Source organism: Condylura cristata, unplaced genomic scaffold (assembly GCF_000260355.1).
Source record: "Condylura cristata isolate star-nosed mole 26May11 unplaced genomic scaffold, ConCri1.0 scaffold00017, whole genome shotgun sequence".
NCBI classification, from domain to species: domain Eukaryota; kingdom Metazoa; phylum Chordata; class Mammalia; order Eulipotyphla; family Talpidae; genus Condylura; species Condylura cristata.
The window spans coordinates 15,434,979-15,462,708 of record NW_004567118.1 but is presented as its reverse complement, the minus strand read 5'-3'; the positions used below and the strand labels follow the sequence as shown (position 1 = coordinate 15,462,708).

The 27,730-nt window shown below is 51.4% G+C and overlaps 3 protein-coding genes across 6 annotated transcripts in view; 1 reads left to right on the top strand and 2 right to left on the bottom strand.

The window, feature by feature from the left end:
* The window catches only part of PIGW (phosphatidylinositol glycan anchor biosynthesis, class W), a 29,706-nt gene extending 6,030 nt beyond the window's left edge, over nt 1-23,676 (bottom strand). The window contains exon 1 of the mRNA XM_012726567.1: nt 23,618-23,676. The gene's annotated coding sequence lies outside the window, so the exon portion shown is untranslated. The remainder of the gene's footprint in view (nt 1-23,617) is intronic.
* On the top strand, nt 22-21,607 carry MYO19 (myosin XIX). The gene is made up of 24 exons (XM_004685022.2): nt 22-33; nt 2,389-2,527; nt 2,833-2,981; nt 4,363-4,476; nt 6,569-6,701; nt 7,212-7,281; nt 7,853-7,955; nt 8,597-8,693; nt 8,813-8,889; nt 10,327-10,417; nt 10,875-11,046; nt 12,567-12,640; nt 13,300-13,421; nt 13,588-13,701; nt 13,892-14,068; nt 14,273-14,425; nt 14,736-14,843; nt 15,818-15,888; nt 16,916-17,016; nt 18,524-18,690; nt 18,798-18,927; nt 20,180-20,265; nt 20,462-20,764; nt 21,459-21,607. Exons 1-24 carry the CDS (start codon nt 22-24, stop codon nt 21,585-21,587), a joined length of 2,892 nt encoding a protein of 963 aa, XP_004685079.1. The 3' UTR covers nt 21,588-21,607.
* Nucleotides 21,952-26,625, bottom strand: ZNHIT3 (zinc finger, HIT-type containing 3). Of its 4 annotated transcripts, none has more exons than XM_012726569.1 (6): nt 26,485-26,625; nt 26,331-26,362; nt 24,659-24,745; nt 23,806-23,880; nt 23,618-23,701; nt 21,959-22,573 (listed from the first exon to the last, which is right to left on the bottom strand). In XM_012726569.1, the coding sequence occupies exons 1-6, from the start codon at nt 26,568-26,570 to the stop codon at nt 22,392-22,394; spliced, it is 546 nt and encodes a 181-aa protein (XP_012582023.1). In that variant the 5' UTR covers nt 26,571-26,625; the 3' UTR covers nt 21,959-22,391. The 4 variants fall into 4 exon arrangements, with proteins under 4 accessions (XP_012582024.1, XP_012582023.1, XP_004684513.1 ...); XM_012726568.1 differs by having other exon boundaries at nt 22,371-22,600; XM_012726570.1 differs by lacking the exon at nt 23,806-23,880 and having other exon boundaries at nt 21,952-22,600.
* Nucleotides 26,626-27,730: the final 1,105 nt, after the last annotated feature.

Here is a 27,730-nt window from a genome sequence, read left to right as displayed (position 1 = left end):
GGCTGACCACATTGAAGCAGGATGCTCCAGCAGGTAAAATATCACCGTCAGTCAACCTGAGGTCCTTCCCATCTTTTGCCTGCCTGAATGAAGGTCCCCTTGCCTTTACCTGAAAGGAAGGGAAAGTCTGTGTAGAGGTCTTTCTTTTTTTCTATCTTCAGAAAGCCACTCTAGTGCCTTTCATCCATCAATTTCTACCAACTGGAACCTCCTTTCTTGTGACTTTTAGCTCTTTTCCTTGGAATGGGTGAAATGGGATAGATGAGGGAATCCTTCAGGCACTTTGGTGACTTTCCAAGCCTAAAGAGGTAAGTATGAGAAATGTCAAGGCACAGTGGAGACCCAAGGCTTCCAATAGATGTTCCTTGAGGCCGAACCTTAAAGAATAAATAGAAATAGGCCAAGTGGAGAAGGAAAGTTAGCAGTCCAGACAGAGGTGAGCCTGTGCAAAAATGTGGGAGAGGATGACCTATGTGGGAATATAGAAGGATTCACCAGTGAATGGACTTTGGGGCACATGGGGTAGGAGGGCTCTTCTGGGACCTGAAACTGCCCTTAATGCGCCTGGCTCTGTACAGTGGACCTCCATCTTATATCAGTGTCCTTCACATGCAACGCCGATGCAGAGAGAATGCTAGTAGATATGTGTGAATTTTAATTTTGTGTTAGGCGCAGGCCCAAATCAGATGTCTTCAAGGAGATCAGCGTGTGGTGGGGTCACTGGAATGTAATGCCCATGGCTCAGCAGGATGCCCTAGTGTAAAGCTAGCCAGTCTCAGAGGAGCCATGGCAGACACAACTGCTTGGCCACCTTACACATTTATTTATATATATAAGAACTGGGGTATAGGCCAGGGGTGTGGGGAGTGAGAAAATTCACTAGAGACATCGTGGGGAGCAGAACAAGCAGATCACTGAAATACACTCACAGCGGATCAGACAGGAGAGGTCTGCTGTGCCATGTGGGTCACCTCCCTGGCCAGGTATGGAACTTGTGCTGCAGTGGCTGTGATAGCTTCATAATGCTGCACTTTAACCCACTGCGCCACCAGGGAGGGCCCAGAAAAGCTACTTTTTGAAGAAAACATTAGCTGATTTTTTTTTTTCATATGCCAAGTGCCTTTCCAAACACTTTATGTACATAATGCTATCTGTGAGCTAAGTACTATCATGATTCCCATTTTACAGGTGAGAAAAATTGAGGCACAAAAAGATGAAGAACCTTACACAAAGTTACATAATTAATAAGTAGTACAATAAGGATTCAAACCCAGGTAATACAGCTTTAAAACTAGGCTCTTGACCATTATGCTCAGCTGCCTTTCTGGCTGGGTCAGAGCTATTTGAAAATTATGACTGAGTTTATGTGTGATTATTTTTCTCCCCTGGAGTAAAGGGATTGGCATGGATCCAGCCATGCTGTGGCATCAACACTTATCCTAAAGATCAGGGGCTGCTTGTACATCATGGTGTTCTCTGCATGCCAAGATTCAGAGAACAGACATCTTGTTACTGGGCCTCTAAGATGGCATTTGTCAGCTTGGCTTGAGGGATTTGAGCTTTTAGGGTGCACTAGTCACTTTGGAAAACCATGAATGCCATATCATGGGCCCCTCCCTCCAAAAGCAAATCTCAGCCAGTCTGTTGTCTTCTACTTTATACCCATCTCCTCTGCAGTCCCAAGAAAACAAGAAATGGGGCCATGAGAGGAAAATGGGGAGCAGAAACTTGTGTGGAAAAGTGTTGGCATCAAAGCCAGGCAAGAGAGAAAGAGAAAGGGCCTGTTCCCCTTGGGGCCCATTCTTCACCTTACCCGACTGAGGTTTCCTCTCAGGCAGACTAGGGCGGAGGGAGCTAATTAATCAGCCAGGCTAAATCTAAGCCATGGGAGGCAGATGATGAAGGCCTGGGGCTACCACATAGCTGGTTTTTCATCACAAGCTGAGTGGTCTCTGCAGAGGCCCAAGCCATGTGTCTTTTCCTTTGTAATCCTCCAGTAGCTGCCCCTTAGGCCCCCACCCTGCCAGGTCCAGTATGGCAGGTAGAAACCAGAGCTCAGGAAAGAGGACAACATTGGTTTACTGAATTGGTTTACTGAATTCATACTATATGCCAAACGCTGATTGTTTTGTATATCTTTTATTTCTCTTCCCAAAGTCCTGTAGGTTGATTTTATCTTCCCTTATTTACAAGTGAAAAGGCTGTGACTCAGAAAGGCTAAGTGACCTACACAGGCTTATAGGACTAGTAAGTGGCAGAACTGAAATCTAAACCTCATCAGTCTGCGATACTAGCGGCCTCCTCCTTTTCTACTTAGAGACCGCCACTCCTGCACAGCTGCCAGCTGGCCTTATTCCCAGCTTTCATGGCCCTTTTATTTCCACGCAGGTCAATGGCCAGAGTTCAGGCTCGGATGCCCATGGTCGGCAATCCCTCAGTGGAGATCTACAGGAGTTCCTGGATGGGGAGGCCCCGCTTCACCAGCTAGATGACCTCACCAAGGTGAATCCTGTGACACTGGAGACAGGTATGAACCTCTCATCCCTCTAGTGTGTCTCCCCCAAAAGGGTGGAGGTGAGTGTGGCCAGAGAGAGGCAGGCATGACTCAACAGTGAGCCAGATGGGCTGCCCCAGACCTCTGCCTGCGAGGAGCCCCAGCACAGGCTCTGCTCCAGATTTGGGGCTCATCTTAATTGGATCTTGTACCTACTCATCAGGGAGCTGATTTAATGGCACTTGGCTAATTGCAGAGGAGCACTGTTATGCTGGTATATGTCTGTGGGGTTGTGTCTACATTTGAGCCAGAGTTTGCTAAAGACATCTCTTCATCAGTCCTGAGGTGTCTGCAGGCCCGGTACACAGCAGACACGTTCTACACCAATGCTGGCTGCACCCTGGTGGCTCTGAACCCCTTCAAGCCTGTCCCTCAGCTCTACTCAGCAGAGCTGATGAGAGAATACCACACTGCTCCTCAGCCCCAGGTAAGACAGTGGCCCCTGGGTGCCTGAGAGCACCCTGCCTTCCCCTGGACCTCCTTGCAGCTTTAAGTCTTTATTCATGCAGTCACTCAGAGTCTGCTGGTGCCACAGAATTTTGGACACATGACAATGGGAGCAAAGTGGGAGGTAATAGCTGGTGAGCTAAATTGAAAACCTAAACTAGGGACATAGAACAAAGGACTTTCCCCCTTGTTTGTGAACTTATTAATAGGAAAAAAATTATAGAGATGTGTTTGTGTATTTAACAAAGCCTTTCTTGGGAAAACAATAGAATTACATGGAAAAATAATTGTCATAGAGAATTCAGCATATGCTTATCTCTGCTGAGAGGGGATAGGTTCTGATGAGGGCAGCGCATGCAGGGGGACATGGTGGTGAAGTGCATGTGTTTCAAGAGGCAAACGCAGGCTTGTCGGCAGGAGGGAGACTATTGAGCAGAGAGGAAAGGGATTAGGGTAGGAAGATGAGACAACCAGGATGTTGGTGAAAGGTCTGAAGCACCACAGTGAACAGAGTTCACAAAACTGCTTCACCAGAGGTAGAGGTAGGACTGTGAATGGAGCCCACACTGGGGATAATTATTCTGGAAACTGAGGAAGCTGCGTTCAGGAATGTGAGACAGGAGGTAGGTTGACCAGTTGGAAGCTTGATAACTGGTGAGCGGTGGCTGGAGCAAGGCAGGTGGGAAAGGGGTGGATCCGACGTCAGCCAGGACAGTCCTCCTTTTAGGAGAGGGCCTGTGAGTAAATGGCAATAGCTCAGTGGGTGGTGCGGGCTGACTGGGCATCATGTAGATGGCACTCTAGAAGACCATGCCTGGCTAAGTTACAAGGGGAACACATACCTCACACGCTGTCTGCCTCCTCAAAGCAACAATCATATCCTGGTCCCTCTGATTCCTCAGGGTTTGGTGTCCAGCACAATGAAGACAATATTTGTTGATAGAAAAGAGTGTCCTTGGAATTCAAATCACATAGATTCACTCATGTGCTGAGTAGCCTTGGGGAGGTTATTTAAACCCTCTGAACCTCAGGTTACTCACCTATAAAGTAGGGTTAGCTATCCAGCTGATAAAGACTTTTTAGGCAGTAACTAAAGTTCTTCGTAAAATACAATAATATGAAATAATAAGCATCAAAATAAGACCACTACGGGTAAGATGAGAAGATAATAATATTGTCTTAATCTGGTCAAGGCTACTTTCAGACGAGAGAAGATCCCAGGGGATCTCACAGTTAGGCCTAACACTGTTCCATCCAGGAAATTTTTCTAGAGGAAACTCCTGGCACCTCAGCCCGCATTGGGTCAAGTGCCCCTGAGAAACATGTTCCTCCTTGTGACCTTTCACCCTTTGATGTTTTAGAAACTGAAGCCCCACATCTTCACTGTGGGTGAACAGACCTACAGGAATGTCAAGAGCCTGATCGAGCCAGTCAACCAGTCTATTGTTGTCAGTGGAGAGAGTGGTGCTGGAAAGGTAGGAATGAGGCTTCCTTCCCACTTTGTCAACTTCATGACTTGGTGGGTGGGCAGCAAGGGAGGGGGTCATTCTTTCAGGGGTGACTGGCTGCCTCGTTACTCTCAGGGAGTCACTGTGCAGTGGGGAGCAAGCACAGGGCTGGCCCGCAAGATGAGGCAGGGTTCTAGTTCAGGCTCTTCCACCACTTCTCATGTAACCCTGGGTGAGATACTATCCTTCCCAAGCCTTCATTTTCTCCTCAGAGGTCTCTTACAGCTTGGACACCACTGGAAACAAATGTGAACTGTTGGGGATTCCAACATAGTGGTAAATAGAACATTAGAAAAATACTTAGCTTTTGTAAGCTCTGTTCTTTCATTTTTAAAAAGGCAAGGGGGGGAACACTGAGACCTAACTCATGGGACTTCTGTGAGCTCAGGAAGCGGTGCACACCTAGTGTTCGGTGGCACGCTTGGCACAGGGCAGCACTCCCGTAAGAGTAACGGGTTACCTGTGGAAAGTGTTTATTGAGTGGCCCATTTGTGCCTTCTGGGCTGCCTGTGATGGCCAACTCATAGCACTGGGCTGGCTCCGGGGAAGGACAGAAGCTCCTGCTAGGTCATGTGGGTCCTGGGGGGCAGGACCACAATAGATGAAGTACAGCATTACTCAAGAATGGCTGAGTGCGCAGGTAGTCAGACATTGCCACCACCCTCCCAAGACTCACCCAGCCCCCACCCTTTCCATTGTACTTGGCAAAGGATTCTCTGCACTAGGAATTTCCTCTGCCTACACTCACGTGTGAGAGAATTGCTGGACACTAAGCACCTCCAGGCTCTAGGTCCTGGGCCAGTCACTGAGAGGTGACAGGGAGGGCAACAGAGATGGAAGAAATGCTTTCAAGAAGCTCTCAGTCCACAGGGAAAGAGACAGGGAAATCGAGGAAGACTATAACTTGCAACAAGACACTGGACTTAGATGAGAAAAGAGTCCTTGAGAGCTAATTATGGAGGCCAGGAGAGTAGTCAGCTCCTGGGATAAAGCCCACTGCCCCATGGAATTGTTCTGGGCATCTTAAAAATAATTTTCTTTTCAAATTTAGTCTTTTTCCTTATATATTACTTTACTATTACTGTTAAGATTCCTAAGTCCACAAATGGTGATTTCTTTTTCTCTCCAAAAGCTTTCAGTTTGCTTCTTTATCCATAGGCATTAAGATCACATGCTATCTTGCTATTGTCTTTTTCTGCCTATTGTGCAGGGTACTGTTTAGCCTAAAAACTCCTGTGCTTTTGTTTAGAAAAATATTTTTTGCATTATATCTAATTAATAATGTCCTCCCTTCTTTCCCTTTCTAGAATTCATGGTAGTAGGAAATTTCATTAATTATCTTTTGTCCATTTATTGTATTTATCTTTTTATTTGTTCATCAAACAAGTAATCATCCTTGAGTTTCTGTTCATATTTAAGAATAAGACTTAAATAATTGATTAGAAGCTTTAGATAGGAGCTCTCACTATAGGTAGCTTAACTGTATTTCTGTCTTAGCTACAAGCAACTAGAAATTTAACTGAACTTATACCTCTTTTCAGCAGGTTAAAAAAACAGAACAGTAAAAATTTTATAATTAGCTTACCTAGTTGTAAATCAGGCTCCTGCCATTTACTAAATATGTGATCTTCAATAAAACTTAACAATTTCTATGCTTGAGTTTCCTAATTTTGGAACCAGGTATATGATTGCACCTGTGTCCGTAGTTAGAAAGAAACGGCCCAGTAAGTATCTAGCTCGGTGCCTGCCGCGGAGCTCATCACTATTAGCTGTGAGCCCTCATAGGTACTGAGTAGCATATGCCAGTCAGGATGGGTGACTGCTTCTCTACCCCAGCCATCCTCATTTCTTAAATATCTCCTCTGGAGCTAGAAGCAGAGTTGAGCACCCACATTTCACAGACATGGGGAACATCTTGTGCAAGGACACACCACACCAACCCAGCGTGGTCAGCAATTCGCACGGCAGGGAAGAAGGCTCTGGGGAAGAGGGCTCTGTGGGCTCTGTTCCCTCAGGATTAGGAGGGAAGGTAGGCACAGCACGGCTGCTTCTGCTGCAGACATGGACGTCCCGCTGCCTGATGAAATTCTACGCTGTGGTCACCACCTCATCCACATCCTGGGAGAGCCACAAGATTGCAGAGAGGATTGAACAGCGAATTTTGAACTCCAACCCTGTCATGGAGGCTTTTGGTGAGCGCAGTGTCCTCTGCACAATTGCTCAGTCCCATTGTCTCTGGGGGTTGGGGGATGAATGTATCATTCATTACCTTAGACCCCCCAACTCCCCTAGGAGCCCTTAATCTCATCCAGTAGAGGTGGCACCATTCCGTGGTGCTGGAGGGGACCCTGGGTTTGCCTAGTCCTGTCCCTCCACACAGCTTCCCATGGCTCAGAGAAGAAGGGGACTTGTCTGAGGTCACACAACAGTTAGCGTCCTGCTAGCACTGAGCTGGATGTTGTGCCTCGCTGTCTAAAGGCAATGTGACAGTCCTTAGACCCTCTTCTCCTAAAAAACAGTCCCTGACTACCTAAACTTGCTAGTTCCTGTTCACTGTCAGGAAATTCTTCCTCTTGGCCTTCCCACGAGAGGGGACAGAGGGCCCTTTGGGTGACTTGGGGATAGAGACATGGCCCCAGGCGACTGCAGCCTCCTTGACCCCTGAGAACTCTAAGTGGTATAAACTTAGGCATAATCTGTAGGGAATGCGTGCACCCTGAGGAACAGCAACAGCAGTCGCTTTGGGAAGTTCATCCAGCTCCAGCTAAACAGGTAATTGCTGCTGCCACCCTGGCTAAGGGGAGGATGGGTGTGGGGAGTAGTTTGAAAGTGGCCAGGGCACTCTCCAGCCTGGGCCTCCCTGTGACAAACCCTACTCCCTGCATGCATTTGAATGGGGTTCTTTCAGACCTTTGAACCTCAAGGGTGTTCTCCTAACTAGAACTGTAGCTACTCCAGCCTTAGGGACCCTGGGCGCCTGCTTGCCACAGTCACGGCTTCTCCTTCTGGCTTCTGCTCTTGCTCCAGGACTTTGAGCTGAACCGCCACTTCTAACCCCACCCCTGACCTTGAAGTTTGACTCTTCTGCCTTGGGATAGGGCAGAATGATATGACGTGCAGAGGCCTTTACCCTGTCCATCGAGTTGGTTACAAGAGAATGTCTCAGGCCACCCAAGGGCCCACTGAGTGGTCCCTCGGCCTCATAGACCCCTATCACAGACCCCTATCAGCTAACTGGAAGAGCTTGGGGGTAATTGGCTACATTGTATTTTGGCACACAGTGCCTACTAAATGGCTATGAAATGAACGGGCAACTAACGGGCTCCGGCCTGCATGTGCCCAGGGCCCAGCAGATGACTGGAGCTGCAGTCCAGACCTACCTCCTAGAGAAAACTCGAGTGGCCTGCCAGGCCTCCAGTGAGAGGAACTTCCACATCTTCTACCAGGTCTGTTCCAGGTGGGGCCCACACCCAGATGCAGGGTGGAAATGAGTCTGTTCCTGCAGCCCCACCACACTCCAGAATGCCCTTGCACATGACTTTCCGGGACACCACCAGACTCCTATAGACTGAGCACTCTGCTCACTGGTCCTTGGCTCCTGGGATGGATTTGGCATGGGGACATTTTACTGCCTCTCTCAGACTCGAAGGTCCTTAAGGCTGGAATTGTCATTAGATTGAACGCCAGACGTAAGGTACTTGTAGAAAGTACCATCCCCCTCCAACAGGGCAAGTACTTCTCTAACACTATGCCTCGTCCATCTGACTGGGCCCCAAGATATGGCCTGTATCTCTTTCTGCTTTCAGCTTAGGAGCGCCTTAGGTAAGGGGCATGCCTCCTTGGGCAATACTGGAGACTCCCCAGACAGGAGCTGTGTGTGCTTCGTGTACAGGCCTCCCCAGCAGGGCTTTTGTGCATCCAGTTGACACCGCTAGAACGGTTTGTTTCTTTTGCCCCTGTGCCTGCCTCAGCTTATAGAGACCTCGCAGCTCTGTGCTGTTGCTGCCGTTTTTCCTCTCCTCCAGCCCCAGACCGGCATAGGCCTCTTTCCTTCATGCCCCTAGTTCAGCCAGCCCTACCCCCACAGATCTGCAAAGGAGCCAGTGCAGATGAGCGGCTCCGGTGGCACCTCCCCGAGGGAGCAGCCTTCTCCTGGCTGCCCAACTCAGAGAGGACCCTGGAAGGTAGGGGGCGCCTCACCCAGCTCCCGCCTCCTCGCCACTCAAGGCCTGCCTTCCTCACCCTCGCTGCCCCTGCTGAGCTCTGGTTCTGACGTTGAGATGTGACTTGAATTTCTTTTCAGAGGATTGTTTTGAGGTGACCAGAGAGGCCATGCTTCATTTGGGCATCGACACCCCCACCCAGAACAACATCTTTAAGGTCAGGAGAAGAGCTATGCCACTTCGATTTGGCAGGGATGATGGGCAGCCCCATCCCCAGGGCCCTTCTCTAGGGCCTAGGACTCAGGCTCACTTGTAATCTCCACCCCCTGTGCAGCTGGGCCTGGGCCAGGGCGTCAGGGTGAGCGGGGCACAGAAGAGCGGAGCGCGTGGCGCTGTGGTGCCCGACACAGTGCAGCCCTCAGGGAGTCAGGGCAAGACGCCGGGTGGGTTATTACTGCAGTTACCAGGGGAGATGCTACCGTGTTTGTCTAGTTTGTTTACTTTAAAATCACGTTCACAACTCTTAGTTCACTTGTTTCTTTCCAGTAGTCTTGTGTGTAGCGATTAAGCCCATTTATACCTGAGAAAATAGGAGTAGAAAGACTTTCCCTAGGCCAGACGCCATTAAATGATAGTACCAAGTAATTCCTACTTCCTGCCTCCCTCTGGGGACACAGTGCTGACCCAGGTGAGCTGGACCCTTGCTTCTTGCATGTGATGACAGGCTAGCCCCAGCCCCTCCTCTCGTCTCCCTGCAAAGCTGTGGGAGGAGACAGACAGGAGAGGCTGGCAGCAGGGACCGGAACCCCCACGGAGAGGCTGCAGAAGGGTGAAAAGTGAATCCACCTCTAGCTGGGGCTGCTTGGGCAGAAGAGGCAGTGTGAGCAGCGCCAGGCAGAGGGACAACACATGGGGACAGGGGCCAACACTGCAACACTAGGAATCCGGGTCCAAATGCTGACTTAAGGGTGGCACCTCCGTGCACTGCAGCCGCACTGCCCATCAACCCTGCTGTCCCCTCAAGTGGGCTGTGACGGGGAGCTAGTGGCACGCAGACGGGTTGTGGGAGAGGCCCTGCTTCCCGATACCAGGTGCTTCCAAGTCGCTGCACGTAGGGGTCTGCTACAGCCAGTGACCGCTGAGTGCACGGGCAAGGGCAGAGGCCAGCCCAGAGAGATGGCAGTCACATCCTCCCTGAGGCTGGGCCACCAGAAGCCCCGTGGCACTGAGAAAGGGCCAGAGGGAGCTAGGGCCAAGCTCCCATTGGCACACAAGTCACCCCAATCCACAAGTAACTAACTGGAGTGGTGTCCCCACAAAATCTGCTTCCTGAGAATGGGCAGCGGGGAGACAGCAGGTGGCCTCCTGGGTTCTCACCTTGCCTTTCTCCGTCACTAAGTGTGGGCCTTAGGCTGCGGTTTAATCTCTCCCTGGCTCATCTCTATCATGGCATCATCACAGCACACGCCTCATAGATGGGCAAAAAGGTTAAACGGGTGAGGCCTGTGACTCATCTATGCTGGTGCCTGGTAGTCATACAGTAAGTGGGCAATAACCAAGAGCTGCTGTGAGCACTCTGTTATCCTGACTGTCCAGCCCTTGGGGAGAAGATGTCCACTTGGCCTCTCCTGTCCCTCCTCTCCTGCCGCCATAGGTCCTAGCGGGACTGCTGCACCTTGGCAACATCCAGTTTGCTGAGTCCGACGATGAAGCCCAGCCCTGCCAGCCGATGGACGGTGCTGAGGGTGAGGCCTGTGCTTTAGCTCTTTGGTCATACCCAGGCCCTGCCCAAAAAGGAGCCACCATCGCTGTAGTTGGGTGGGAGGCCGACATTGGGATCTGACACCATGTGATGAAACCCTCCTGGATAAGCTACTCCTCACCCTAGTGAGGTAGACTGTATTGTCCCGATTGTACAAATGGGAAAATGAGTCAGAGGGCTTATGCTTTGTCCTGTACGTGGCTGTGCAGACTGGGTCATGGAAGTCCTGGGCTCAAGGCCTATTTCTGCCTTTAGCTAGTCTCTTCATCCACCAGAGCCCAGGTTTCCTCTGTCCTGTCAGGTGGGTCATAGTTCCCTTGTATACTCTGTGGCCAGCTTGCAGTGCTGCGTCCTAACCCATTGCGCCACCAGGGAGGGCCCATCCTCTGTGATGATTCTGAAGAGGGCTCTTTGGACAGAGGGTGCCTTGTCCCTCCCAGGCTCTGTCAGGATATCCGCCTCGCTGCTGCTGCTCGCAGAAGACCCACTCCTGGAGACACTACGGATCAGAACCATCCGGGCAGGCAAGCAACAGCAAGTGTTCCGGAAGCCCTGCTCACAAGCTGAGTGTGACACACGCAGAGACTGCCTGGCCAAGCTGGTGTATGCACGGTGAGCTGTTACTCTGGGCCCTGGCCTCCTCCCAAGTTCTCAACCCTATCTGGAGTTGGATCAGACATGGTCAGGCAGTAGGCCTGGGGTGAGGCGCAGACCTCTCGGGACAGCAGGGAGTGGCTCTTGGGTTTTCCCCAGCAAAGTCCTTGCCTTTGATTAAGGAGTGTTCTGCGTGGAGAGGTCTGTAAAATGGGAACTTTCTGGCTTGATTCAGGTCATTATTACAAGTACAGCAGCCTACCTTGACCTCGGCAGTAGGTGACGAAAGTTCGCCTAGCTCTTTGCTGCCAAGGCAGGTCCCGAAGGTGATCTGGGCCTCACTGTTCCAGGTTCAGACCTGTGGGTAAACAGGCTGCCCTGTCGCACGTACTCTTGCCCTTCAGCTCTGGAGTCACCAAGGGAATGTGACAAGCAGGGGTGGAGCGAGGTTGGTCCACAGTCTTAACAGTGTGCAGCAAGCGGGAGCCCAGAGCAGGGTGAGGGTAGGGGGGCTGGCCACCTCATGAGTTCCATGGAAACCTCTACCCTTTGGCCTCAAGGTGAAGGGTAATCTTGCTCTGAGTTCTGAGACCCTCAATTTACCTTCTAAGGGCATTAGAGGACCTGGCGTATCTTCTAAAATTTTGGAACAAAAGTTATGTGTGAGTTCACATGTGTGCACCTGGGAACTAGGGCACCTTTCTGAGAAGATCCCCCTGCTTTTATGACTTCTCAAAAGTTCTAAGCCTCGGAAGCACTGCTGAGGGAATAAGATCTCTGCCTGAACCCAGTTCAGCAAGGTCGGAATTCCAGGCAAAGCATTTTTAAAGCCTTGTGTCAAGTCACAGCAAAGTAAGCAATCAGAATTAGCTCCTAATCACAGAAGTTTTCACATGGTGAACAGATTGTTTGGTCACTAGGTCATTCAGTTTTAAAACCTCAAATATGTATTTGAAGTTCCTGTTGCAAAAATAGAAACTAGTATTTCAAATTTTCAAAAATAGAAATTCAGTAGAATTGAAAAAAAGTTACGCAGCAATTGCTTAAAAAAAAATTTTAAGGAAGAGACCTATTAATAGCGTATGTGCCATTAGGTTGACAGTGACGCCCTCATCTTCTGCGGGTGGGAATAGCTCTGGAGGTGGCTCAGGCCCACTTCTCTGGGAATGGGAAGGAAGTGGCAGAGCCTGGAACTCTAGACTGCACAGGGAGAGCTTCACAGGAGCCCCGTGAACTTGTTCTTTACAAACACCACTTGGGCCTGCCCTCAGCCTCTTCTAGGCCAGCATGAGCTAGCTCACTCTTGGGCCATGTGACGAACGCAGGCCCACTCCTTACCTAGCCTGAGTCTACTGGTGCTTGGAGAACAGCCAGGTGTGTGTGGAGGTGGTCACAGCAGTCTGGACAGAACGGAGGGGTTAGCCCTGAGCTGTCACTTAGGATATAGGCCCCCAGGGTGCAGCGTCCTGACTGGAAGTTTGCCACCCCTCAGACATCCCGACCCCTTCTCACAAGACTCCACTCTCCCACCCCAACAGGCTATTCGACTGGCTTGTGTCAGTGATCAACAGCAGCATCTGCGCGGAACCTGGCTCCTGGGCCACTTTCATAGGTAGTAGGGGTTCATCCTGCTGGGAACATACCTTCAAAGAATTGCTGAGCTCTGGACAGAGGCAGGAGCCCTGAGCCCATTTTTTTGACTGGCAGAACCTGCCCTTCTCTGCACCCCAGCTCGTCCATCCATCCACCACTGTTTGGGCAAGGAGGTGTCTGCTCTCCAGGTCCCTGGGGACTCAGCACCATTCTCCCCCATGGGGGAGGACAGGGGTGAGGGTGAAGGAAAGGGCTAAATTAGGACGTGAGGAACATAACATTGGGACCCAGGTGAGACAGGTGCTGGAGGAAGTAAAGTTTCAAGCTCTGGAGAAGTTTGCTCAGGGCATGATGGGATTCTAGCACCAGCTGGGCTCCTGAGTCACAGGCCCCTCCAGACTGGATTGGACACAGAAAACACTCCTGGGACCTGGCGCCCTCGCAGGAGCGCCAGCTGGGACCAGGGATTCAGCTTAGAGGTGGATCTGGTGCTTTTGGTTGCCCCTCATACTTTATGCCACTGAGTTCCCAGGGGGCAGGAGGTGAAGATAGGACTGACCCTGGGGTGGGGGGAGCTGTGCTCACTCACCTGCATCCCCAGACAGCCAAGCGTGGGGCTTCACCCCTGCCCTCCGCCTGCTCCCTGCAGCAGCCCATGGGGTCCCCCCTGTCCTCCAGGCCTGCTGGATGTGTACGGATTTGAGTCCTTTCCTGACAACAGTCTGGAACAGTTATGCATCAACTACGCCAACGAGAAGCTGCAGCAGCACTTCGTGGCTCACTACCTGCGGGCTCAGCAGGTGGGGAAGCGCTGGTGCCCTCTGCGTCCTTTCTCTCCTCCTGGCCCCTCAGCCCCATCCCAGGATCTGACAGGGGCCCTCTGTTCATCTTTGATGCTGTTGGAAGATGCTGTGGTACCAACACAGGCCACAGCAACTGCTGCCTCTAACCCCCTTTGCCTCCCAGGAAGAATACGCCATTGAGGGCCTGGAGTGGTCATTTGTCAGCTATCAAGACAACCAGACCTGTTTGGATCTCATCGAGGGGAGCCCCATCAGCATCTGCTCCCTCATAAATGAGGTGGGGCCTTGAAGATTATCCTGTGCCCTCTGGGCTTGTCTCCCCAGCTGCCAGCTGGGTTTGCTGGTCACTTTCATCCCTCCCACTCAGAGCCACTGTGATGCCAGTGTGACAACACTGTCTGAGGACGGCAGGTGGGGACTGAGGTGAGACCCTTCACGTCACAGCTGACTGCCATCCTGCCCCACAGGAATGCCGCCTTAATCGGCCGAGCAGTGCAGCCCAGCTCCAGACACGCATTGAGAGCGCCCTGGCCAGCAACCCCTGCCTGCGCCAAAACAGGCTCAGCCGGGAGCCCAGCTTCATCGTGGTGCACTACGCGGGCCCCGTGCAGTACCAGACCGCGGGCCTAGTGGAGAAGAACAAGGCAAGGCCCGACCCTGCTCTGTGGGGGTCGGCACAGCTCAGAGTAGTTTCCTGTTTGTGTCCCTTTTTCTGCACCTCCTCCCAGCACCCATGGTCACCTCTTGGGCTTTTCTGAGGTATCTGCTGATCGGGTGGGATCTGTCCAGCAATGACCCTGGTAACACTCCACCATCCCTTACCCCCTGCCCTTGGCCGTTACCAACAGGACCCTGTACCACCTGAGCTGACCTGGCTCCTGCAGCAGTCCCAGGACCCGCTGCTCAAGGTGCTGTTTCCTACTGACCCCAAAGAGAAGTCCCAGGAGGAGCCTCCTGGCCAGAGCAGGGCCCCTGTGTTGACAGTGGTGTCCAAGTTCAAGGTGGGTGTGGTGGTGCTGACTCAAGTGCTCGGTTTATTCAAGCTCAAATGTTTATCAAGCATATCCCAGGACTGGAGCTGCGTGTTGGGAACTTAGATCAGACAGGCAGCACAGACCCAGAATACATGGAGCTGAGTCCCAAGAGGCAGAAAGACAGGAAACAAAGGGACTGTCAGTGTAAATGGCATGACCGGCAGCCTGGGGCCTGTGGGTGGCATGGTGCAGGCTGGGTCTGGGGGCCAGGCTGAAGGGTTGACACCTCTAGGCAAGCCCAATCCCTGCCTGATCCGGCAGTCTTTCTCCTCTGCAGGCCTCCCTGGAGCAGCTTTTGCAGGTCCTGCAGAGCACTACACCTCACTACATTCGCTGCATCAAGCCCAACAGCCAGGGCCAGGCACAGACCTTTCTCCAGGAGGAGGTAATTCACACTGAGCCCAACTACTGCTTTGTAGAGCCCCATCTGGCCAAGATCAGGGAGGAGAAAAGCAACCTCTACTCCAACTGGAGTGACTGGAGGCAGCCTCTCAGTCTTCCCCTGCTATGCACAGCAGCCTGGGGCCGTGTGGTCTTGTTGCCCAGTGAGCAGCCAGGGTGAATGGCATGCCAGTGCATCTTATGGTCCTCTGCTTACCAGCTGTGTGCCCTGAGAGACTGAAGCTGCTACAAGTGGGTGTCTTTTGTGATTAGCTGAAAGTAGGCACCACTCACAGTCCGCACACAGTGCAGCCTTTTCTGAGAGTAGTTTTTCTTAATTTGCACAAACATAACTCTAGCCAGCAGCCACCCCTCAGGGTACTGGGCTCTGAAGGGTGTGGTTGAGGTAAGTGCTGGATAAAGCTGGAGTGACCCATGTGGCCTTAGTTAGGATTTGTAGCCAGGCCTCCTCTGCTTCGTGCTAAAACCTTGACCTTCAGGGCCTTCCCTGGCAGCGCAGCGGGTTGCAGCGCAGCACTGTGAGACTATCACAACCACTGAAGCACAAGTGTGATCCCCGGCCGGGAGCTGACACACATGGCGCGGCAGACCTCTCCTGACCCGCCCACTGCTTCCCTCAGCAGTGTATTTGTCAATCTGCCTGTTCTGCTCCCCACTCTGTCTGGTTAATCCTCTCACCCCCTCCCCCACACACACACCTCTGGCCTGACTATTGCCTGCAAAATATAAAATAGAATAAAAACAGAACCAAGCTGGGCTCCTTGAGGCGGTGCATCTGTGTGCTGGCTGAGCCCAGCCAGCACCTGCCTTGGCTGCACCAGATAAGGGGCCTGGTCCCTGCATTCCCCACTGCCTCGGGAGAGCCTGCAGGTCCATGCTACTCATGGCTGCCGAAGGGTGGTTTCTGGCCTGCTGGCCCTGGGCTGCAGAGGCCAACCTGTTTCCCCACGCTTGCAGGTCCTGAGCCAGCTGCAGGCCTGCGGCCTCGTGGAGACCATCCACATCAGTGCCGCCGGCTTCCCCATCCGGTGAGTCTGCCTGTCGTGGCAGGGGAAGGGGTCAGTGCCACGGTGGCGCTTGGGTCTGCCCAGCCCAGAACAGGATGTGGAGGTGAGGAGAAAGAGGCAAGTCTGTGGAAGTTAACTAGAACTGAAGGAGCTACAGCTGTTCATTTATCCAGTCACTTTCTTGGCACTGTCTTTACTGGGCACCGTTTCTGGCGGTGTGGCAGTGAATGAGGAGAGGCTCTGCCTTTTGGGAGCTATATTCCCAAGGAAATAAGTATGAAGTTTAATTAGTGGTAGGAAACAAATTGTTACCACACAGAATGAGGATGGGGATCCTTGGGCTGGCAAGGGAAGGGCCAATCTGGGGGAGCAGAGAGCATACAGGTAAGTTGTAACCACAAAGCTCCCAGGTCAGGAAGTCAAAGCTAAGTGATGGAGGAGGAGAGGAGTCTTGCAGGCCAAGCAGTCTTAGAACTTTAAGAGAAAGTGGCGTGTTCTTTCAGTTTCTAAGACAGGACCCAGGAGGGAAGGCTGATGTGCGTACACTGGCAAGATGGTGGCCTAGACAAAGCTGGCACTAGTGAAAAACAGAGAAACTGGGTGAAATTGGATTGTGGCTTGCAACAGAAAGAGGGCTGTGGACTAACTGACCGTAGGATACTGTATGGAAGAGTAGTCAATGTCTAGCTTTTAGAAGCAACTTCCCAGCCCCCGTCTGAAGCAAATGAATGTATCTGCGAGCATGTGTGTGTAGTAGAGCTGATGGAGTTGCCTGAAAGGCCTACAGCCCCTTGGGAAAGAGACAGGCTGCTAGGAAAGTGAGGCCACTTTGTTCTGGTAGAGCAGGCAGCAGAAGAGCTGGCTGGATTAAAACAGTCCCGCCGAGCGACCCTGGTGCGCTCTCCAGCACCACGTCCTCAGCCATTCATGGTCAGGACAGCACCTTGCTGGGTCACTGAGCACAGGAAATCCACTTCCCCCTGCACGTGTGCTCTTCCTAGCTCGTGATGAAGTTGCTTCATTCTCTTCTGCCTGCTTTGGCTTCCAGGGTCTCTCACCAGAACTTTGTGGAACGCTACGAATTACTGAGAAGGCTCTGTCCTCGCAGATCCCTTGGCCCCCACAACCCACCTGATGAAGGGCACTCAGGTGAGTGAGGCCCATTTGCGAGTCATTTGTTCATCCAGTTTACAGTGCGCCCTGACCCTCAGACGAGTGCAGACATGAGTGAAACAATCCTACCCTATGGTTTTGGTTTAATGGGAGGAAACACACTAAAACAACAGTGGGAAAACAGAGCTAGAGCATGATGCTATGGGTTAGGCATTATGATTCAGGAAAGGCTTCCTGGAGGTGGTGTCTGAGACTAGGTGGAGTCGTATGAAGAGCACTCCACAGGGGTCACTGTGGATGAGGAACACCCAGACATTAAGTGCTACTGGTTCACAAGGGCAGAGGATGGTGGGACCACATGGGACCCAAAGCTAGACTTTATTCAGTGGGCAAACAGGAGGTATTGAGGTGGGGGTGGGGGCTACCATTAGCCTCTTGCTATGAAGACCACTGCGGGGTCCTCTGGCAGGTCATGGGAGTTGACAGAAGCTAGATGTGTGGGCAGTCAGGGTTTGCGAAAAACTGATCAGATGCGACAAGCATTCAACTAGAGGCAAAGGGTGAGGAAAGAATTCACTGGCCTGGCCAGAGAGAAGACAGATTTGGAGGAAGATGCAGAGCCCCGTCAGGGCTGACCTGAGCAGCAGGCCCCTAGAGTCATCCGGCGGGGATGCTTGCAAGGCACTCTTCAGGCTTTAACAGCTCAAGGGAGAGGCCTAATCTGCGGCTCCCAGGTGGGAGCGGGCACATAGATAGCACTGAGGCTGTGGGTAAGGCCCTGCACAGGGACAGTGTGAGGCCCTGGGTCAGCAGGACCCCAGCCCAGCACACAGCCTTACCTGGGCCCATCAACACCTGCTGGAATGATTCTCTCCTCTCAGGCAGTTTTGTTACTTTTCTTTCATCCCTTCTCCCTCACTCTTTTTCTCTCTCTCCATGGTTTGCTCTACTGCTCTGGTCTCTTGCCCAAAGCCCCGGGGTCCCTGGTTGATTTTGCTGCTGTTCCTCCTCTCCGGCGTCTTCTTTCGCCTTTGTCTCCAGTGAGGCGAGGCACTGGGCAGCTAACGGTGGTCAGAGCCCGCAGGTAAATCCTCCCAGCACAGGAGTCAGTCAGCCCTACCTGCAGGACGCACTGGGACTCACTGGGCCTCCGCTTGACCACAGCTGGGATTTGCTCTTCCTTCCCCCTTGCCCCCTTGCATGGCGGGTAGTGAGGGGTCAGGCTCAGTGGGTGGTGAGGCTGCCCTGTCTGGCCACCTGCATGCTGGATCCTTAGAAACAACACTGGCTGAGCTGCCTGGGCTTCCAAGTTAAGAGTCCGGGACGCAGCCCACAAGTGGAGATTCCGAGACTCTTCAGAACAGCTAGGGATCTAGGGGGCTGCTTCTGGCCTCCCCCAGAAAAGGAGAGGTAGAAATAGTTAAAGACAAGAACTGTAGGGAAGAAACCTGTAGAGTGTTATGGAGACCAGAACCAGTTTCTTAAGGCCATAGAAGTATGTCGATGACCACACACTAAAGAATTTCTGTTGCCCATCCCCCAGAACATTCTCTACAGGCTGAGGAGGCTACTCTGCAACTTCGCCTCAGGGGTATCCTTAACACTATGTCAGCTCTAATGCAAGCAACAGACGTACCTGGTGACCCAGCAGAGGCCACACTGGCCCCTGTGCACTGTGGCAAGACCAAGGTGTTCATGACTGACTCTATGGTAAGCTGCTCTGGGATGACAAGCAGAGGCCAGCCACGTGCCCTCCTCAGGGCTGGGGCATGGGCAGGGGAGAGGCTAAGGACCTAAGCAAATGTCCCTTCTCCCAGCTGGAGCTTCTGGAACACAGGCGTGCCCAGGTGCTGGAGCAGTGTGCCCACTGCATCCAGGGTGGCTGGAGGCAATACAAGCGACGCAAGCAGGAGAGGCAGAGACGGGCTGCCACGCTGATCCAGGCAGGTAGGAGGGGTGGGCCCCGGGCAGCATCTGTTCCAGGCAGATGTGCCTAGATGCAGCTGCTATCAGAGGTGCACAGACCCACCAGCTGCTTTTGAAATTCTGCGTTAGTCTCCCTGTGCCCCATGTCCCAGCCTCAAGACTGTGCTGGCTTATCCCTGTGGTGCCCTGGGATTCCAGTTCTGGACTCCAAGAGCCTCCAGCTTGGTGGAAATCAGGTCACACCACAGGAAGGGTGTTCTGTACACAGAAGAGGAAAAACTGTTCTCTGGGAAACCCCCCCCTTTCCCAAACCTAAAGAGCCATTTATACATTGGTTTTCCCTTCATGACTACAGTCATTACCTGCTAAGTTGTAGGGTCCACAGCAGATGTAAGGTAAAAACCAAGACTTGGTTCCTCAAAACAAGAGATATAGGAATTATGTTCATAGCACTATGGTCATATTTTGAAAAATGAAAACATTAGAAAAACCCAATTATCGGATCATGGTGGAGTCACAGCCGGATTATGCTGGCCCTATAATGCAATTAAATGTTTTTTTATAGCTTTTTTTTAAAAAAAAAATTTATTGTTCTAGTTTCCCAGAATCTATATGCATTTGTACTTAATGAATGACCCTTTCTCCAAATTACTACCTTTATCAGCACTTTGGGGCATATCGCGGTTTTATTCAGGGCCAATAAGCAAGCACATCCAGCTTACCCAAACTTGAGGGTTTCCCAGAGAACAGTTTTAAAAGATGCAGAATATTCTTGTTCCCTGGGCACTGGCTGCTCCAGACAGGGGTCAGGGGTGAGCTCCTAGCCACCACTTTAGGAAGTAGGCGTCTCCGAGCCCGCGGGCAGTGATGGTGCCATCTGGAGCCAGTTAGCTCTATGTAAAAGGACAAGGCCTCCTTGGTGGCACAGGGGTTAAAGTCTCAGCACTATGAAGCTGTCACCAGCTACTGCAGCAGAGTTCAATCCCCCGCCAAGGAACTGACCCACATGGGGCAGCAGACCTCTCGTCTTGCCCCCTGCTCCCCTCAGCAGTGTACTTCATTGATCTGCCTGTTCTGCTCCCCACTGACTCTGATGAATCCTCTCACCCTCCCCCACCTCTGGCCAACACCCTAGTTTTTGTATGCATAAATATATCAATCAAAAAAAGAAATGTAAAGGACACACACCTCAAACTCTGGTCTCGCTTCCGTGCCAAGTTCTGCGAGTTCTAATTGACATTTTACTTTTTCTTACACCGGACACACCCCTTAGCTCTCCGCTCCTGGTTAACCCGGAAGCACATCCAGAAGCTGCACAAAGCCGCCACGGTCATCAAGCGCGCCTGGCAGAGGTGGAGAGTGAGTACCTGACTCCAGGTCAGGGTGGAGCTGGGGGAGTGCAGGCCCTACGCTGCAGGGGCTGCAGGGGCGTCAGAGGGCAGAGTAACAATGCTGGCAATATACTAAAACCGCGGCCTGTATGCCTTAAAGGGATAGAATGTTTTTTAAGTCGCCTGAACAGCTGCATTGGATATAAGTGTGCTCTCTTTTTAAGGTCAGAATGTCCCTCCTTGCTTCTAAAGAACTCGATGGTATGGAAGAAAAACACTTGCCTCAAGCTCCCCATTCCCCAAGTTCCTTCTTGCTGCCTCAGGCAGAGACCAAGCTCCTGGGGGCAATAATCCGCCTGTGGCCCCTGGGACTGGTCCTGGCCAATGCGGCAGTGGGTGTACACGGCTTTCAGAGGAAGCTGGTGGCCTGCGCCTGCCTGCAGCTTCCCCCACGCCACCCCAGTAACCACACCATCCAGGCGGCACAGGAGCAAGCTGGCGTCACATCCATCCGAGCGCTGCCTCAGGTAAGCTGTGTGACAGCACCTCACGCCCTGAGAAGGAAAGCCACGAGGCCACAGTGGGAACAGGACAGGCTGGAAGGAAAACCCCCCTAAACCTGTGGGGGAACCAGAACACCCCCATGCTTTCCATCGTTCACAACTAGGGCTTTCCCAGGGCCTCTCACTTTTTAAAAACTGCCTCTAACTTCTGGCTTCTCCTTTTAACTAGTCCCACTTTTAAAAGCTTTGGAAATAAGCTGTCATCCAGTTTATTTTGCACATTTTTTACTCCATTTATCTCCTTTTCCAGCTGAGGAAAAGCAGGAGTCAGTGGCCAGGAGCTCTTTGTGCTTACGAGCCCCTGGGGGAGAAGGGTCAGCCAGCTACAAAGCGGGCTAGCGATCCACAGGCCAGGAGAGGTAACCTGAGGCAGCAGGGAGAAACTCTGCCCCTCCACGGCAGAGGGATGAGCAGTCAGTGACACCACCAGACCAGCCAGTGTCAGCACAGCGTGACCTTTCCACCTGCAGCAGTGGTAGGGATGTGACAGGTGATACTCTCAGTAGGGGAGAGCGTCCTCCTGTTTCCTCATCTTTCTCACACTGGACGGATGTGAAACATTATATTTTAATGCTGCTTTGGACTTTGCCACTCCTTATGAGTATGACTCAATGCTGTTCTGGCTTGGGCTCTTACACCAGTTCTTCTCTCCCTCCAGGGCTCTATAAAGTTTCACTGCAGAAAGTCTCCCCTGCGCTACGCAGATATCTGCCCTGAACCTTCACCCTACAGTGTTGCTGGCTTTAATCAGATTCTGCTGGAAAGACACAGGCTGGGCCACGTGTGACCTCTCGCCTTCTCTCCTCACTCGGCTGAGTGATCCTCGGTGCCATTGTCTACAAGGCCTTCCCCTGCCAGCTGCATTGCCAAAGACACTGAATCAACACACAGCTGCCAAACTGCTCCCACAGTGGCTCCAGGCACCTGTGGACGGCCCCTGCCGGCCATCTCCTGGTGTCAGGGCCGTCACGATCAAACCAGGGTGAAGGGACATTGGGGCCACAGAGAACGTCACCTCTCACTGCCTTCACAACTCAGAGGACTAAGTGCTGCCCACCACTACAATGGGGTACCCCCACCCCAAACAGAATAGGCAAAATCAGCTCTAAGATTCTGGCTGGGGGAAATTTTGCATTTAGTTCCTCAGAAAGGAGCCAAATCTTACTATTTAATATGTTGATTTATTTAATGTAATTTCAAGCAATTATGAACCAAGGATAATACCAGTGCACTGTACTGTAGAGCTACCAAATCTTGATTTTATTTAGTAACACAGCAAGTTTTAACTCAAACAGATGTGAAACTTGCTAAATGATATCATTTGTGATGTCTACCTTAACTGTACCAAAAATAAAACACTTGAAAATAACCACTCAAATGTCAAGGTCTCTCTCAGAATGCCAACACGAGTGCCCCCATCTCTACCTAAAATCCAAGCCCAGAGTCGACGGAAGCAAAATGCAGCCTGTCCACCACCAGAAAGGTGCATCCTGGAGATCCCAATCCTTACTCAGGCCCCACACCAACTGGTCTCCTGGACAAAGGAGCCGAGAGTCTGCACGTGCCTGCGCAAACAGCACAACAATCCAGCTCAAGAATCCTCATTTTGGGGCGGTTCCACGATCCTTAAACAGCAGTCGGCAAACTCCACAAATAACGGCTCCTGCATGCAGGCTCTCATGAGCTTTGCTTTGTTGTCCCCCTGGTCAAGGCTGACCATCAGCTCTCTAAGGTGTGGGTTGAGCAGTAAGCTTCTTAATGCTGCAGACTCCTCTTGAAAATCGAACAAAAAAAGCCAATCTGAGTTCAGGTAGAAACATTTTAAACATAATATGCTAGATGTTGCGTCACCTTAACCTTTAAACCCACAAAATTAACCCCCGTGCTTCCTACTATCACAGTGAGATAAGCATATCAAATGATTTCAAGTTAAATGCTATTACAGATTCTTGTTCTTATGCCATTTCAACTAAAAAAATTTATTTTACCAGTACGAATACAAACAAAGGCTTTCCGTTGTTAGCAGGTCTGCGGAGCAGGAGCGTGAACTGACACCGACAGAAAGTTGTTCACCTCCCAGAATTGTTCATCCCCAACTCTGTCCCAGCCCCTCTCACTCCCAAGGCACTAGGTGCAAAGCCCCACCGGTCAGCCTGACTGAGATGAGAATGAAAAGAAAACAGCTTTAGGGACTATACTGACGCGTTAGTTACATACATAACAAGTGCTATGAGGACTGACAGCATCCTGCAGAAATCTTGCGCATTAACACCCGAGTGCCTCTCTAAAAAAAAAAACCAAGCCCTGGGATTACCTGGTCTGTACTAACGGCTGGATGGTATACTAGGCACCAGGGACGTGCCATGTGAATGCAAGCTCTGTCCTACAGGCTGGTGTGCGGACAAGTTACCATGAAATGTGGTCCGCAATAAATTACAAGGTACGAGGGAAGCTGATCAAAGTGCCTATTTTAAGTCTGAGACAGACTTATAGACAAAGGTTAAGAAAAACTGAGCTGAGGAAAAGAACCAAGTCTAAGAGCAGAAACCTGCCAACCTACACAGACAGCTTCCAGGCACAGGGCACACTGGGAGCAACGGAAGCCCATGTTGGAACCCTGTGGCTAGAAGTTCTCCTTACTAATATTTAATACGTTGATTAATAGACAACATGGACTAGGTAATCAACATGATTAAACAGTGATCAACTGAAAGAAATACTTCCATCCACAGGAGTACTTGCTAACTTAAAATACTCCATTCTGTACAAGAAAGAAACGTATCTTGTTGGCTGAAAATAAACAAGCACAGGACTTACCTAAATTCTTTAAATTCTGCAAAGAAACTCTGTCCTCTTCCTCATCGCTATTGAGAAAATCAGCTATTGAGTCGTCGCCATCATCTAAAGAATACAGAACACAATCCACCGCTTATGACTAATGAGCCATTCAGCACCAGATTTCAACAACTACTCTTTAACAGATTTTAAAAAGCATGTGTACACACCAGACAGTAACAGGGACATACAAGGAGGCAGCGACAAAGTAACCTCTTTTTGGAACTTCTGATAATAACACTCCCCTTTTAGGAAAGGGAAAGAAAGAAAAATTGGTGACTTCAATGCAACTAATGCATTCTAGTATACACACTTGCTTCTGGTCTTTGGATTTGGAGACTGATTTTCCCAATAATTACCACCCAGCTACTGCCCTGGGCCAGAAAACTAGATGCCCTGTAAAAGCCTGCTAGCAAGAAGCCCGTTTTCAGTCAGTGATTGTTAACTAACCAACATGAAAGCTTCCCAAAGGGCAGAAATGGACCATCCCTTCCTGTTAATGTTCAATACCTTTTTGGTGGCATGGGGGGGTGGTTTGCTTTCAGAGCATGGTGTGAGGCAAAACACCCAAGAGGTATGAAGAGCTGGTTGACTGGGATGATAGACCACTCCCCCTTACAAGCTTCCAGGAGACCCCAGCAGCAACAAAGTGACCTAGGCTAATAGCAACCCACCCACCCCCACCTCCCCAGCCAGGCCCATGAATGGAGACCCAAAGCCATCCCTGAAGAATGCTGTACCAGCAGGACCTACCACTCACCCCCAAACCACAGCTATGGGCCTTCTCCCCTTTGCCTCCTGCCCTCATTCTTCTCCTGAATGATACTTGGACAGCTCTGTAACCTCACTCCCCTCCCCCACCACGGACCCCCATGCCTGCTGCTCAGAGCTAAGGAAGCTCCCCAACGAAGCCATCACCTCACTCCCTGCACAACCCAAGCCTCCTCTTTGCTTCCAAATGATGTAACTGGAAATCCTTTCCTGGTCTGGTCTTGTTGGTCTGTTTGCAGGTAACCAACCCACCTTGGTTTTCTACAGGCGATTTAGTTTTTGTAGCAAGAGGTGGTCTTATTCTTCTCTCTGCAGCACGAGTTTCAGGGTTGCACTGCTCTGAAAGAAGCACAAGTCTCAGGAGCACATCTGGGGCACTGAGTGACAAGGCGGCACCTCCAGGCAGTGTCAAGGTGGGAAGCATGGGCTTCAGGTGAGGGATGGGGGCCGGGTAGAGTGGGCTGGAGGTGAAGTGACAGGTCAAGCCAGTGGGACATTTAAGGGTAAAAAGATGGTGAAGAACATCTGGCCCACCTCAGAGGACTTTAGTCATAAGAACAGCAGTGGTCTGAACTAAAGCACCTGAGAGGGCTGAGAGGAATCCTGGCTGAGCTGCTCCCAGGTGGTGAGAGTATTCCTGGCAGAGGGAAAGGCCTATGATCTGGTGGACACCAGACCCTTAAAAGAAAAAGATCAAGTGCAAGGAGATGGTGAAGGAGCAACCACCTGCTGACTGGCTTGGCAGGACAGGTCTGGCAAGCGGCTAAGACAGAGAACTGGAGTAAAAGGGGCCATCCGCAGAAGATAGGCTTTTCCCTCTAGACCAGGGCCTCTCAGCAAGGGTGCTGTGGTGGCGGTAAGAGGCCTTTAGTGCCATAGGGCTGCTCGGTGTTTCTTTAGCCAATACCAGTTACTAGATACCAGCAACCCATCCTCAACCAGGCTGAAAACAAAAAGTATTGTGACAACCTATCTCCCAAGCAAAAAGAATACCTAGGTGACCCAAAGGTAAGTTTTCAGGGAAGGAGTAGCTCACATTTGCTTTAAAAAAAAAAACAAAACAAAAACCCACCCAACCAGCAGGAGAGTTAAAACCCCCAGACGGCTTCAGGTGTCCCAGGTCACAGTGCAAGAGGGACGTGTTCCAAACCAGTTCCCTGGCCCCTAGTTTCAGCAAAGCAAGTCTACATTTTTCTCAATTTTAAGTGGCAAGGTTTCTTTTGAAACCTTTACTCTTAATATATCAGAGTAAAACAAAATGAAGGGGGGCGGGGCTCCCTGGCGGTGCAAGGGTTAAGAATCCGGCCATTAAGCTATCACCACCACGAGGCCCACAGGGGTGGGCACAGCTGAGCTCCCCACTCTGCCTCTGGTGAATCCTCTCACTTTCACTGGCCTGTAGCCAGTTCTTGTAAGCTTAGGGAAATAAACCTTTAAAAAAAAAAAAAAATGAAGAGGGCTGGGGAGGAGGGACCATGCAGAGGGGGGAGGAGGGACCAAGCAGAGAAAGACCTGCGGCTGTAAACCACCGGAGGCTGGAGCGGGTGAAACTAGTAGCGAACCACAGTGAGAACTTTTATAACAAGCGCAGGGGGAGGAAGCAGCTCCCGGACAGTGGAGACAGCTTTAACCTGTTGTAAATAAGCCTCTCGCTTTCCGGTAAGGCATTATTAAAACGAAAGAAAATGACCTTACGCCAATCAGCACCGTTTCTGCCAAGTGGCGAGCGTCGGCCTGCCAAAACCAGAAGCCAGGAGAGCGTTCTGGTGTTTTGAAAAGATGAAAAGCGAGGGCGCCCCGCGCAAGGCGAGGCCGACCGACGGAGGATTCGGTCGTCCGGCGTTGGAGGCACAGCCCGGCGGTCACTCCCCGGGCGCGGGCCCCCAGAGGCCCGCGGGCGCGAGGCGGGGACGCCGGGCCTTACCTTTGTGCTTCCGGAAGCAGGCCAGGGAGCAGCTGCAACAACAGAGCACACCGGTCAGCCAGCCCCACGCTCGCGCGGCACCCCTCCCGCCCGCGCGCCCCTCCGGGCCCGCGACCCCCAACCCCGGGCCGCGCCCCTCCCCCGCCGCGCTCACTAGGGCACGCGGCAGGCCGGGCAGCGGTATTTGGGCTTCTCCAAGCAGACCGCGCAGACGACAGTGCTACAACCGAGCGACGCCATGGCCTCGGCGAGAACGTGCAGCCCGCGCCGCCTCTCCCCGCCGGCCGCACGTGCACTCCCTTTGCCCGTTTCCTAAACCAGAACCAATCAGCGCGCGGCGCGAACTGGCAGGCAAAAGCAATGGATTGATCCTGCTCGTTCTTTTAGGCCTGATGAGGAGAAAGCCGATACACTCGATGCACATCTAGCCCCTGCTTGTGTTTTCCCTGATTGGGTCACTCTCCTCAGAACTTGTTCTGTAGCCCTGTCTCTGTTCTACCTGGTCATGTGACTGGCAGTCACCAAGGTATAGGCTTATAGCACCCTCCCATGTTAAAAGAATACATGGGGGCCCTCCCTGGTGGCGCAGCGAATTAAAGCACAGCACTGAGAAGCTAAAGCCACTTCAGCATGAGTTGATCCCCGCCTGCCCGCCTGGGGGGTGATCCACATGGCGAGGCAGACCTCTCCTGACCCACCCGCTGCTCCCCTCAGCAGTGTACTTCTCAGTGGGCCTGTTCTGCTCCCCATTCTGTCTCTGGTGAATCCTCTCACCCACCACACCTCTGGCCTGTACCCCAGTTCTGTAAGTATAAATAAATAAATCTTTTTTTGTTTGTTTTTGCTCACAGGTTTCAATACTTATGTACTTTATTTTTTTTAATTTTTTAAACAATATAATAGTTTATTTTTACATCATTTTGTACATTTTTTTTCATCTCAATTGTAATCCCCGTGGGTTTCCCATTACCGAGTCACCCGTGTGCCATCACCATAGTCCCGTGCACTTCCCGCCCCATAAATAAATAAATCTTTAAAAAATAATAATAATAAAGCCTGAACAATCTTCATTTCCCTACACGTTTACTGAGCTCTGTGAGCACTGCACTGCCCAGATGCTAGTGACATTCTGTCTTCTGTGATGTTAAGACTTCGAGTGGAGCCAGAACAGGAACAGGAAAAGAGACTCAGAGACTCGAGTTCTCTTTCCCATCATGCAAGATGGTAGTGGAAAAACTGAGAAGTTAGCTACATAGAGAAGAAATGTGCAGTCAAGAAGGCTGATGCTAGCAACCAAAAAAGAGCAGCAACTTGGATGGAGCTGGAAAAGATCATGCTTAGTGAGATAAGCCAGAAAGAGAAAGAAAAATACCGGATGATTTCACTCATAGCAGGAGTAT

What these genes read in the sequence shown, in the direction of transcription:
- MYO19 (XM_004685022.2), top strand. An exon ending in CAGTGGTGTCCAAGTTCAAG is followed by an intron (nt 14,426 to 14,735) that starts GTGGGTGTGGTG and finishes TCTCCTCTGCAG; the next exon opens with GCCTCCCTGGAGCAGCTTTT. An exon ending in TGCCACGCTGATCCAGGCAG is followed by an intron (nt 18,928 to 20,179) that starts GTAGGAGGGGTG and finishes CACACCCCTTAG; the next exon opens with CTCTCCGCTCCTGGTTAACC.
- ZNHIT3 (XM_012726568.1), bottom strand. Translation starts at nt 26,570, where the DNA reads ATGGCGTCGCTCGGTTGTAGCACTGTCGTCTGCGCGGTCTGCTTGGAG. An exon ending in ATCGCCTGTAGAAAACCAAG is followed by an intron (nt 23,881 to 24,658) that starts GTGGGTTGGTTA and finishes CTTTCCTAAAAG; the next exon opens with GGGAGTGTTATTATCAGAAG. An exon ending in TATGTCCCTGTTACTGTCTG is followed by an intron (nt 23,702 to 23,805) that starts GTGTGTACACAT and finishes TGTATTCTTTAG; the next exon opens with ATGATGGCGACGACTCAATA.